General features: G+C 45.4%; 1 protein-coding gene across 2 annotated transcripts in view; it reads right to left on the bottom strand.

Annotated features, from left to right (window-relative positions):
* Positions 1–13,765, bottom strand: part of OSBPL10 (oxysterol binding protein like 10) — a 342,561-nt gene that overhangs the window by 68,456 nt on the left and 260,340 nt on the right. For both annotated transcript variants that reach the window (XM_055414753.2, XM_055414752.2), the window contains exon 6: positions 7,630–7,790. In XM_055414753.2, coding sequence (XP_055270728.2) covers positions 7,630–7,790 — 161 coding nt within the window. The remainder of the gene's footprint in view (positions 1–7,629; positions 7,791–13,765) is intronic.

Below are 13,765 nucleotides of genomic sequence, written 5' to 3'. Positions count from 1 at the left end.
TCAAAGGCATGGTTCACAGAGGGAAAAAGTGTTCTACAGGATCTGGAAAGTTTGATGCAATTAAACTCTGACTAAGGAACGAGAGTGGGGTAGAAAACAGGTAATCATGTCACCCGTGAACTTTCTTCTTACAAAGTCTGAACATGATTGACAACATTTCCTACAAAGCAACCATTAATCTTTGTGGACCTATCACGGAAATCACAAAAGCAATTTCCCACCATTATAACGATGGGTTAGCTGTCTCACTCCCTGGTCAAACAGTTGATAACAAATGTGTGTCAAATATTTTGAACAAATCTTCAAGGCTGAAAAGGCAGGCTAACAGAATTATCCAGGACTTCCCTGATGGTCCGGAGGTTAAGAATCTGCATACGAGTGCAGGGGACACGGGTTTGATCCTTGGTCTGGGAACATCCCACATGCCACGAGGTAACTGAGCCCGTGGGCTGCAACCACTGAAGCCTGCACTCCAGAGTCCATGCTCTGCAACAAGAGGAGCCACTGTGATGAGAAGCCCGCACCCCCCACTGCATCGCAGAGGAGTCCCCAATCACCGCAACTAGAGAAAGGGCAGCAGCAAACCAGCAAAGTAAAGAAAGCAATCATCCAAAGGGTCAAAACCGCATACCACTTTATCTTGCCTTATCCTTATGCTCAAATCTACACACACCTGTACACTGATGCATTGTGGGGGTGAGGAGGAAAACATCATTAAAGCGGCCTGAGATTAGACTGGCCAGGCTCCCACTTGAATTTCAGAGTACTTTTAAACTGACAGCCTTCTATGTTAAGTGAGTGGCTCAAAAGTTCTGGGCTAAAAATGACAATTCAACCAAGGGCATGAAAATTCTTCTTGAGGCAACACTCAGCTAAATCTTTGGTATCTGTCTCTCCCCCTCACTGGCATGACAATACTCTCCATTGGAGGAGGAGGGATTATGACATAAGCACTTGAAAATTCAATTCTGCCATTTTCTAACCAAAGCCCATTGAGCTAATTTACATGCTGATCCAGTCCTTAGTACTAGGGACATTAGGAAAGTCTTTCTGAACCCACTAGACGGGGGACACAGGGCATATGGTCTCTTGATGGCAGAGCTGCCTCTGCGACGCAGCTGATTCACCAGGCAGTATTCTAATGAAACGGGCAACCCAGGGTCGATAGGCACTGAGAGCATGCTCCTGAGACATGGCGTCAAGACTTCCTGCTGAAGGTACCTGTGCTAAGTCGCTTCAGTTGTATTCGACTCTTTGTGACCCTGTGCACTGCAGCCTGCCAGGCTTCTCTGTCCATGGAACTCTCCAGGCAAGAATACTGGAGTGGGCTGCCATGCCCTCCTCTGGGAATCTTCCCGACCCAGAGAGTGAACCCAAGTCTTTTACGTCTCTTGCATTGGCAGGTGGGTTCTTTACCACCAGCACCACCTGGGAAGCCACAGCAGAGGGATTAACGAGATGGCTCTCCAGGTTCTCTCCAGGACAGGGGTAGGCGTCTGGGCACCAAATAAACACCTCCAGTGATTAACACAACACGCGTTCCTCCCAACAAAGGGAGCCAGACTCATGAATACAGACTGCATGACTGCATTTAGATGAGTGTTCTGAAAAAGGCAAAACTCGTGGAAAGAAGACAGATGAGAGCTCACCAGGGACTGGAGGAGAAGTTAAACACACAGGAGCCCAAGGGAACCCTGGAAAGTGAAGGAGCTGCTGTGACAAATCAAAGGACAGACGCAATAAAACTGCATTTTTAAAGGGGTGAGTTTTATTATTTATGAATTATACCTCTATAAACCTGACTTTTAGGACAAATGAAGGGTTTTACCCCTCAGAGATACTGTCTAGAACAGCGGGCCCCAATCTTTTTGGCACCAGGAGCCAGATCCATGAAAGACAATTTTTCCACAGACCGGGGATTGGGGTGGAGGTGGGAGATGGTTTCAGGATGATTCCACAGCACTACATTTATTGTGCATGGCATTTCTATTATTATTACATCAGCTCTACCTCAGACCATCAGGCACTAGATCCCAGAGGCTGGGGACCCCTGCTCTAAAAAGATGGGTATATATCCAGGATTGCCCCCATGCCATCCTCCGCTTCCCTATTTCAACAACAGCCCGACCAGTCCAGATCCAGGGCTGGGAATGGAAACCCCACTTCAGGTATTTTGATCAGGAAGGGATGTGATACAGGAATTGGGTATGTACAGTATCACTGATCTGGAGGAACACAGATCCCCCTTAGGCTTTTTAACTCGAGAGACAGCACTGCAGGTGGCCCTGATCTCAGTACCTGGATGCTGCTGCTGCTGTGGCTTCAACAGGCTCTCCTGCCAGTGCAGGGGGACTAGAGTCCTGACCACTGCACCTGCCTCTAAACACACCCTTTCATGACCCTGTCTACCAGTTACACCAGCAGAAGGAATATAAGCCCCATCTCAGCTTCCAACTCCCACACAAATGCACTGAGGAAACCATCGTGTGTTTAGAGACCTCACTGTGAGAAAGCAAGGGACCTGGACTTGAGCTGGTGGGTTTTCGGTCCAGAGGGTGGATGCAGGTCAAGAGCACTAGGCCCAACATCTCCCCTTCTCCTGTCCTGAAACAAGGTATACTGCGACAAAGGAAGCACAGGCAAAACCTTTTTCTGTCTCAAAACCTTTTTCTCTCAAACATGTTAAGAGAGTTGAATTATCGTTCTACTAACAGGGGAAACCAAGATCCTAACTTGCTTCATTATGTGAGAATATTTCATTTTCACATTTAGTTAGTTCCAGTCCCAGCAGAATAAAATTTTGAGATGACTGCATTTGATAACAGGGCCAACCACGACTCTCTTGTAACTCATGTTATTAAATACACACTGCTCTCTGAGTTCTGTTCTGTTGAGAATGAAACAGACTGAGCTTGAAAATGCATTCATTTTCCAGATACATGTAAGTTGTTTCATGGTAAGCCAGAACCAGGGGAGGGGAGTGTGAAATTGTGATTTAGGATAAGAAATGTACATTTGCTTTTTGTCTCTATTTCTGGCTCAGAGTTCCTAAAGCCCTCAGAATTTCCTAAGAGATGAGAGTTTTAAATGTGTCATTTGTTATGTTAGTGAGTGACTTTTGCAAGCCCCTGGTTGTCTAAGGATAGGAGATGGTTGTCCGTGGGGCTGATGCCCTGTGATGAGAGGGTTGGAGCTTTCAGTCCCACTCCCTCGTCTCCAGGAAGGGCAGAGGAGCTGGAGGTGCTTTAATCACCGGAGAATCATCAGTGGCCAAGAATTTCTTTACTCTTGCCTATGCAATGAAGACCTCCATAAACCCCCTAAAGAACAGGGTTCAGAGAACATCCTGGTTGGTGAATAGGTGGGGTGCAGGGAGGCGGAGGTACACTCAGAGTGGGCAGCAAAGCTCCAAGCTCCTCCCTACAGACCTCACCCTGCGCTTTTCTTCCTTCCGTTCTGTAATGACATCCTTCTGTAGGAAACTGGTAAATGTTTCTCTGAGTTCTGTGAGCCACTCTAGCAAATTAATCACACCTGAGAGGAGGACGGGACTCTCCAATCCATAGCCAGTTGGTCAGAAGCACAGGTGACAACCTGGACTTGTGACTGGCATCTGGTGCTTACGGTCTGAGCCCTTCCCCTGTGCGATCTGGCACCCCCTCCAGGTGGACAGCGTCAGAACTGAGTTGACTTGGAGGATACCGTCTGTGTCTGATGGGAACTGGACAGAGTTAATTTCTTGACGGCATAACAAGACACAAAACAGGGACTTCCCTGGCGGTCCAGAGATCCCACACTTCCACTGCAGAGGGCATGGGTTCAATCCCTGGTGGGGGAATAAAGATCCCGAGGGCCACACAATATGGCCAAAAAACAATAAAACAAACACCATAAATACACATCGGAGTGTTTATATCCTAATTTACGCTCCTAAAGACCTAACATGATCACAACAATAAGCCAGAAGAACATATTTGTCTAAAGCATCACAATAGCTACAATTCCTAGTCTCCCAATGACCACCCACTTAGTAACTATATTCTCAATATCAAAAGGGATAAGGAACATTCTCATAAGGAACTTTTCAGCCTTCAGGAATTTCACTTCACTTCTTCTGGGGTTTCTCCAAAATTATACAAAAGGGAGACAATGAAAACATTCTTTTTCTGACAAGAAAACTATTGGGTGGCTGATGCTAGCTTCTTCAATTCTTATGACCAGAAAAAAAAAAAAGACAAAGCACAATGGCCTAAAATAAAAATAGCGTCCAACCAACACTAGCTGTTTGGACTGCAAAAATCATCTACTAGAGGTGTCACTGGAAAAAATGAGGGAAAGCTTTACAAAAGAACTCGTAATCCTTCCTTCTCAGAAAACCATCACACCCACATCACAACCCGTAAGTCCTGCCTGCCGTAAGGGATTACCAGACAATATCTCCTACTGACCCCACAAAAGGAATAGGGCAAAAATGACAAGAAATTAATGATCGTCCCTAGCTTCAGGGGGAAAAGCTCTCCTTAGTGCTTCTCCTTCAAGGTAGCCTTTTTTAAGTTGAACTTTGAAACTAGTTATTTCATACGGATAATGATGCACTATCTTCTGCCTATGCTACTGACCAGAAAGCAAAGTGGGCAATAACTTTATGTTTAAAACAACAAAGATCTCTCAAACTTTGGAGTTACAGGAAGCACCCATGGGAAAGCAGCACTCATACACGGAAGAACTCAGAATGCGGATACCAGCAGCCCTGACAATCAGCTTATTAGGCTACTAAACAGACATTTCTCCTAGAACACAGAGACAGCCGACAGGAACACGAAAAGATGCTCAGGTCACTAATTATTCAGTTCAGTCCAGTCGCTCAGTTGAGTCTGACTCTTGGCGACCCCATGGACGCCAGGCCTCCCTGTCCATCACCAACTCATGGAGTCCACCCAAAATCACGTCCATTGAGTCAGTGATGCCATCCAACCATCTCATCCTCTGTCATCTCCTTCTCCTCCTGCCCTCAATCTTTCCCAGCATCAGGGTCCTTTCAGATGAGTCAGCTCTGCGCATCAGGTGGCCAAAGTACTGGAGTTTCAGCTTTAGCATCAGTCCTTCCAATGAACATCCAGGACTGATCTCCTTTAGAATGGACTGGTTGGATCTCTTTGCAGTCCAAGGGACTCTCAAGAGTCTTCTCCAGCACCACAGTTCAAAAGCATCAATTCTTCGGCACTCAGCTTTCTTTATAGTTCAACTCTCACATCCATACATGACTACTGGAAAAACCATAGCCTTGATGAGATGGACCTTTGTTGACAAAGTAGTGTCTCTGCTTTTTAATATGCTGTCTAGGCTGGTCACAACTTCCCTTCCAAGGAGTGCTAATTATTAAAGAAATGCAAATCAAAACTACCACGAAGTACTACCTCACACTGGTTAGAATGGCTATCTTTAAAAAGTCTACAAATAACAAATGCTAGAGAAGGTGTGGAGAAAAGGGAACCCTCCTACACTGTTGTTTGGAATGTAAGTTGGTGCAGTCACAGTGGAAAACACTACAGAGGTTCCTCAAAAAAAACTAAAAACAGAATTACCACATGATCCAGCCATCTCATTCCTGGGCACATAGCCAGACACAGCTCTAATTCAAATATGTGCACCCCAGTGTTCATGGAAACAACCTAAATACCCATTGACAGATAAATGCATAAAGAATATACATACACCACATACACACAGACACACACACGTGTGTGTAATAATCTCTAGTTGCATCCATGTTGCTCATTCTTTAAGGCTGAGTAGTATTCCATTATATATATAATTATATATATATATATATACACACACAATTAGAGATTATTACATTAAGTAAAGTAAGTCAGAAGGAGAAAGACAAATACCATATGATATCACCTACCTGTGGAATCTAAAATATGATACAAATGAGCCTATCACAAACAGACTCATGGACACAGAGAACAGAATTGTAGTTGGCAAGGCAGCGGGGATTGGAGACTGATAGAGTGGGAGGTTGGGGTTAGCAGATGCAAACTCTTTTATGGAATGGATAAACAAGATCCTACTATATAGCACAAGGGAGTACAGATATATTCAATATCCTGTGATAAACCATAATGGAAAAGAATATTTTAAAAAAGAATTATGTATAACTGAATCACTTTGCTGTAAAGCACAAATTAACACACTATAAATCGACTAGACTTCAATAAATAAATAAAATCATTTTTTAAAGCTTATTAGATGACAGTCTCTGCTAGGGTTTCTGTGATGCTGCTGTGCACAGGATTTAAACAATTATTTCTGAAGACCTAAGAATTTCTCTTTTTATTTCTTTCTAGAGCAAGTTTTAAGTATGTGTATTATGGTGTGAAGTCCCAAAGCTTCTTTCCCAATGGAATGGAAGGGACTGGAGCGCTCAGCACCTTAGCAGCGAAGCACCCCTCCTCAAACATGACCCCACCCAAGGCTCTCAAAAGAGCTACCTAACGCCAAGCTCCGATCATCCTCTCAGTTGCCAACTTACCTTGAGAGGAACTACATGTCAGCTGCAAGTGCTTCCCAACTGAAACTTGGTGCGTGGCCAGAGGCAAAGGCCTTTCAAAATCTCACATCCCCTATCATTTCGTACTCTGTGAAGTCACCTTACAGATGCTGATGAAATATTCTGAGGGCAGGCTGACCCTGCCTCTGGAAGACCTAGGCCCTTTAGTCACCCTCAGAGAAAAGAACCATGTGAAGCTGGGAGAAAAATGCCAATGGAGAAGAAGTAAGACCATTTGATCCAAGATGCTGCTTTGGGGCTTGCACCCTTACAAAATAGATCTTGTTCTATAATTTTGTAGCCAAAGTGATTTCAATTGAAACAAAGAACCACTTCTAACATACGGTTACAGTAGGTCCCAGCCCAGTTCATGAGATCATGTCAACAGGAAACGTGCATCCAAAGAAACAGACAAAACAGAAATTCACTCGTGACACGGGAGAAATGAACAAAAGGCAGGCTGCATCTGGCTTCTCTCCAACAGCCACTCAGAGGCGCCATCCGTCAAGGAGCATCGTGCAGGCAGATCACAGGGCCCAGGGAGCCTGTGGGGGTCCGGCTGGCCGCTAAGGTCGACAGAGCTGCTCATCCCTGGACCTGGGCTGCAGTGCAGCGCCTGGAAGAGCCCCAGCCACTGCCCATGGGCTTGCCCGGTTCCGTAGCATGCGGGGAGTGAGCATGGGAGGCAGGAGTTCACGGTATTAGCGCAACGGACACAAAGAAGCCGCTATTTTAGGGGAGTGAAATAATATATTGTAACTGCTCCCATCATGTCAACAGGCGTCACGTCACTAGGTGCATTAGAATCTCTCCTGTTCAATATGAAAATAACTTCCGTTTCAGTGAAAATAGGAGATTCCCCATCAGTTGCATCATAATTTGCCCACGGCAGCTGCCAGGCAGGAGAACAGGCGTACTCGGGGGTGATTTTGTCTCCCCGAGTGATGCTTCCATCTTATCACTGGTCTCCTCTTAAAATCCTGAGATGAGCAAGTTACAAATATAATTACTCTCTTTCCCAGCAAGCACTAACACAAGCCACACACGGTGCTAGGAGAGGACAGCGAGCTTACCTCTGGCTCTGGTTCTGGCGGGAAGGTTTGCTCATCCTCCGTGGAGTTGGGTAAAATGGCCCAGGTGATGCTGGCGCTGGCTGATGGCAAGGAGCCAAGTGTCCCGTTTTTCAGCTGCTCTGTGGAGTGCGACTTGGGCCCGTGCCATCCCAGGATGCTTTCTGAAACAAAGACTGAGGATGATGCCTAGCATTTTCCAAATCCAACATTTAGAGTTCAAGAGGTATCACACTAGATAAGAGGCCCGACATGAAGTGGGCTCCGTTTTAAGTGGCGGTGGTGGATTTCAGTTGATTCAGTGGACTGAAGTGTAGATTCAGATCTTCTATTCATAAATGGGTTTCTGCATAATGGCAATATCAGAATCACCACAGGCTGTGTCTCTCCCCATTCTTGGACAAAAACAATTCATGTTTGCCACATTTCCTTAAGGATGTTTATTATTTTTTTTAACCTGCTTAAAAATACTTTAAAATATTTACAATAAAAAACCAAAAGTTGAGGACTTCCCTGGCGGTCCTGTAGTTCCCAAGGCAGGGGGCATACATTCAATCCCTGGTCAGAAAAGATCCTGCACAACATGGCCAAAAAAAAAAAAGTAGAATTTTATCAGATGCAGGCTGCTCAAAATGCAGTTTGAGTGCAATCTGATGACCAGAGCTGAGAAAAGACATCAGCAGTGTGATGACATCACAAGCCCACAGCCACTGGATGCAGCCAGCGTGGCAGAAGTCAAGAAGCTACGTCACTGAAGACAGATGTGGTCATGCCATTATAGCAAATTGGGGGTTACCAGATTGGTGTTTATAAAGCATTTATTTTCTTTATTTGGCCATGCCATGTGGCTGGCAGGATCTTAGTGCCATGATCAGGGATTGAACCCAGGCCTCCAGCAGTGGAATCAAGAGTCCTAACCACTGGACTGCCAGGGAATTCCCTATAAAGCATTTTTCTAATTCTCCCTAAATCCTTGAGAACAACAAGAAAACCTTTCTAACTCTAATACTAACCTTTGTAAGCGTGCATGCTCAGTTGTGCCCGACTTTGCAACCCCACGGACTGTAGACTGCCAGGCTCCTGTGTCCACTGGATTCTCCAGGCAAGAATACTGGAGTGGGTTGCCATGCCCTCCTCCAGGGGGTCTTCCCGACTCAGGGGTGGAACCCAGGTTTCCTGTGGCTCCTGCACTGGCAGGTGGGTTCCTTGAGCACTGAGCCACCGGGGCATCCCCGACATTTCTAAGAGTCATGGGTTACTGTAGAATAGTTGTAAACGCCTCCTAAGGGGACAGGAAGTAACTGGAGGCAGATTTCTATATCCCACAGCAGTCCTGCCATTAGAAAAAGAACTGGCCTCACACTCAGCTGAACCTGGGGGTTCCATCCTCAGCCTGGGAGCAGGAGTGAGAGAGTAAGGGAAGGCTGGCTCACGCAGACTGCCTCACAAGAACCAGAACTCAGCTGCCCTTCAGAGCCTCAGACGCTGCCCACCATCTGCTCGTTCTCCCGCTGCTGCTCACAATGCCCAAGCGAGGCTATGTTTTTTCAAGCTTTTCAAAGTAATGAGAGTCTTGGTGGGCACCATTTCCCTGCTAAGACTGACATCCTTCACTCATCTACCTGGTGGAGGAGGTCTCCCACATTAATCCAGGGACCAGCTCAACCATCCCTCACTCAGAAAGGCCCCCTGCCCAGGACCACGCTGGCCGAGGCAGCACACCGCAGGCTCCCCTCCAGTCCAGTAACTGTTTCACTGTCTTCCGGCTCTTAGTGCTATCCAAACTCAGTCTCCAATCCTCTGGCCACCTTGGATGAGCTGACTCCTTGGAAAAGACCCTGATGCTGGGAAAGACTGAAGGCAGGAGGAGAAGGGGACGGCAGAGCAGGAGATGGTTGGATGGCATCACCGACTCGACGGACGTGGGTTTGAGCAAGCTCCAGGAGATGGCCGGGCGCGCTGCAGTCCACGGGGTCACAGAGAGTCGGACACGAGAGCGACTGAATTGAACTCACTCGGTTCATTCGTTTGCTGTCTGCCTTCCTCTTCTCCCTAAAAACTCGGCCAAGACCAGGACAGGAAGGGGAGGTGGCAATGCATGCTGGGAAATGTAGTTTTCTGGACATTCTACAGATTCTGAGCATTAAAGCCCAGTGAGTGAGGACAGGAGAGAAGCCCACCTCAGACCAGTCCAGCTGCTCTGATCCCCAGTCGCTGGTCTGGGAGTCTGGATAGGGAGGGGAATTCTAACAGAGTGAATGAAAAAGGCTGTATAAATTGATCAACTCTGTACTGAAGATCGGTAGTGGGTGCCCCTAAACCCTCACTTTCCTTCTTCCTCTCAGCCCCGGCCCTTCCCAAAGCAGAAGCCAAAGCAAAGACCTTGAAGGCCAAAAAGCAGTGTTTAAAGGCATCCACGGCCATAAGACGAAAAAAGAAGAGGATTCATACATTACTCATCTTCCAATGGCCCAAAACACTGTGGCTCAGGAGGGAGCCCAAATATCCTCAGAAGAGTGCCCCGGGGGAAACAAGTTTGACCACTATGCCATCGTCAAGTTCCCCTCAACCAGCAAGTCAGCCATGAAGATAACAGAAGACACAACACGTCACGGTGGATGTCAAGGCCAACAAGCACCAGACTGAACAGGCTGTGAAGACGTTCTATGACATCAACATGGCCAAGGTCAACACCCTCACCAGGCCTGACGGAGGGAAGGAGGCATATGTCCAATTGGATCCTGACTATGATGCTCTGGATGCTGCCAACAAAGTTGGGATCATCTAAACTGAGTGCAGCTGGCTAATTCTAAAAGTTTCCACTCTTTTTTTGTTTTGTTTTTAAAGGACTCTACAGTGCTTGAAAAAAGAAACAATATCCTGAGGAGGATACTCAGAAGGCTGAGAGGAACAATATATCTCTGAAATATACTCTAATGATAAGGTGGCAGAGAAAACATCAGGAGAGGTGTATCCTTGAAACAATACAAAATAAAGTAACCACTATGAAACAAGAACAGAGCCAGAAGAAGAAAAAGGGCTGAGGTAAAGAAAGAGATGGAGGCAGGAAGGAACTCCTATGAGGAAATGAAGCCAACATTAGCAGAATTAAGGTTAATACTGAAACAGGGAAAAAACAGAATCAACACTGTAGCAAGTCAAGTAAGTAGTGTGTCAAGATGAAGTTCTACCAGTGAGCAGCTGCCAAGGGCACCAGGGTCAGAAATAAGACAGAAGATTCAGGACTTCCCCAGAGATTAAGAAGCCATCTACCAATGTAGGCGTCGTGTTCGATCCCCAGTCCAGGAAGATTCCACATGCCATGGGGCAACTAAGAGCACGCACTGCAACTACTGAGCCAGTGCTCTGGAGCCCATACTCTGCGACAGGAGAAGCCGCTACAGTGAGAAGCCCCCAACACAGCTGGAGACTGGCCCCCACTCACTGCAACTAGAGAAAGCCCGTGCACAGCGATGAAGGCCCAGTGAAGACATAAATAATAGTAATAATAAATTTTTACAGACAGAAGATATGCAGCAGAGACCTTTAAGGTGAGACAGATCAGTGGAACAAATGGAACAAAAACAATACACAATAACAGGAGTGAAGAAACACACGGCTGGAGCTGAAGAGGGTTGTGGGTCCTGTGAGAACAGCCCACCACAGTCCAGCAAAGCCAATCGGAAAAGACTCCTATCTAGACACAGCTTTCAATATTTTCTCACGTTTTTTTCCCACTGAAATGTCAAACACACACAAAAATAGAATAGTTTAATGAATGCCTGGCTCACGAAGTTTGGCAACACTTTTTAATTAAAAAAAAAATCAAGAGGAAAAATTTTCCAATCATTTAGGCAGAACAGTTAGACTTGCCTTAAAGGGGTAAAAAAAAAAAAAAAAATCAAGCTAGTCGTGGCTTTTGCTACAACACTAAATGCCAAAAGATGACAGATGAAGAGAAGAATGTAAATGAATATCTACATATTTCCGGGTGGGTGCGGGGCTGGAAAGATAATGCTTGTCTTTAGACAAATTATCTTTCCTCTGCTGAAAAGAGTCAGCATTTGTTGAGTTCTTGCTAGGTGCCAAGGACTACTATACAAAAAATTTCTTTTTAAAATTATTATTTAAAATTTATTTATTTGGCTGGGCCAGGTCTTAGTTGTGGCATGCAGGATCTTCTTCTTCATTTTTTATTTGCAGCATCTTTAGTTGTGGCATGCAAACTCCCAGCTGCAGCATACTGAATCTAGTTCCCCGATCAGAGATCAAACCTGGGCCCCTGCACTGGGAATGAAGACTATTAACCACGGGACCACCAGGCAAGTCCCTATCATATGAAATTTTTGTGCTTTAACTCATCTAATCCTAATGACGACCCAAGAGGTAAGTCCTAGGACGTAGCTCTTGACAGATTAACAAAAAGGCACTCAGAGCCAGTAAGTGTCAGGGGTAAATGGCAGATAAACACCCACGCCACCTGTCCCCAGAGCCCAGACTCTCAAACTCTACCCTCTGTGCCTTCTGAGCACCACTGCAGGGACTCAGAAAATATCCCACTTTCTGGGAAAAAAATGACTTGAGGACATATCCCAACACATGAAGAAAAGCAGCAGGATAAAGAACTGAAGAGTGGAGAAGCTGTGAGCAGTGAACCCAGCTGAACATAAGGCTGAGCAGGGTTGGGACTCAGGGGAGGGAAAAAGGCTCTTGCCTCTGGGTAAAATTTAAAGAGGCACCAAGACACTCAGTAATCAAGATAAATGACCTGTTCATGCAATACTGTTTAAATCAAAGTTAGTGTCAAAACAAAAAAAATGTCTTAGAGGACTCAGTCTCAGTTGCTTCACCCAGTCAAGTCCTATCTTTAAGATTTTGATATCTTGTTTATCCTGGATTTTTTGCATTAATTTTGGTTTAAAGATGTTGCATTAGAACATCATTTATCTCAGTGACTTGGGTGCCGTTAACTTTGTGCTCACAGTAGGCGTTCCACTCATCACTCCCGTCCCAGCCCTGGAACTGAATTTAAAGACTTCTTGAAAACGTGCACCACCACTGACTCTTAAGTCAAAATTCTTTTAAAGAGAGTTAATCACCATCACACATTGTTAAGCATTAATATTAAAATACTGATAATATCTCCCATATTATATTTTAATCAAAAATTGGGAAGTCTACCGAGAAAAAATATGCCAGCAGATTTGGAAAACTCAGCAGTGGCCACAGGACTGGAAGAGGTCAGTCTTCATTCCAATCCCAAAGAAAGGCAATGCCAAAGAATGCTCAAACTACCGCACAATTGCACTCATCTCACACGCTAGTAAAGTCATGCTCAAAATTCTCCAAGCCAGGCTTCAGCAGTATGTAAACCGTGAACTCCCAGATGTTCAAGCAGGTTTTAGAAAAGGCAGAGGCACCAAAGATCAAATTGCCAACATCCGCTGGATCATGGAGAAAGCAAGAGAGTTCCAGAAAAACATCTATTTCTGATTCATTGACTATGCCAAAGCCTTTGACTGTGTCGATCACAATAAACTGTGGAACATTCTGAAAGAGATGGGAATCCCAGACCACCTGACCTGCCTCTTGAGAAACCTGTATGCAGGTCAGGAAGCAACAGTTAGAACTGGACATGGAACAACAGACTGGTTCCAAATAGGAAAAGGTGTACGTCAAGGTTGTATATTGTCACCTTGCTTATTTAACTTATATGCAGAGTACATCATGAGGAACGCTGGGCTGGAAGAAGCACAAGCTGGAATCAAGATTGCTGGGAGAAATATCAATAACCTCAGATATGCAGATGACACCACCCTTATGGCAGAAAGTGAAGAGGAACTCAAAAGCCTCTTGATGAAAGTGAAAGAGGAGAGTGAAAAGGTTGGCTTGAAGCTCAACATTCAGAAAACAAAGATCATGGCATCTGGTCCCATCACTTCATGGCAAATAGATGGAAGAACAGTGGAAAACAGTGTCAGACTTTATTTTTTGGGCTCCAAAATCACTGCAGATGCTGATTGCAGCCATGAAATTAAAAGACGCTTGCTCCTTGGAAGGAAAGTTATGACCAACCTTGATAGTATATTAAAAAGCAGAGATATTACTTTGCCAACCAAGGTCCGTCTAGTCAAGGCAA

Source organism: Moschus berezovskii, chromosome 24 (assembly GCF_049115385.1).
Source record: "Moschus berezovskii isolate FMDL1 chromosome 24, NW_MosBer_1.0, whole genome shotgun sequence".
Taxonomy (NCBI): Eukaryota; Metazoa; Chordata; class Mammalia; order Artiodactyla; family Moschidae; genus Moschus; species Moschus berezovskii.
This window is presented reverse-complemented; position numbering and strand designations above follow the sequence as displayed.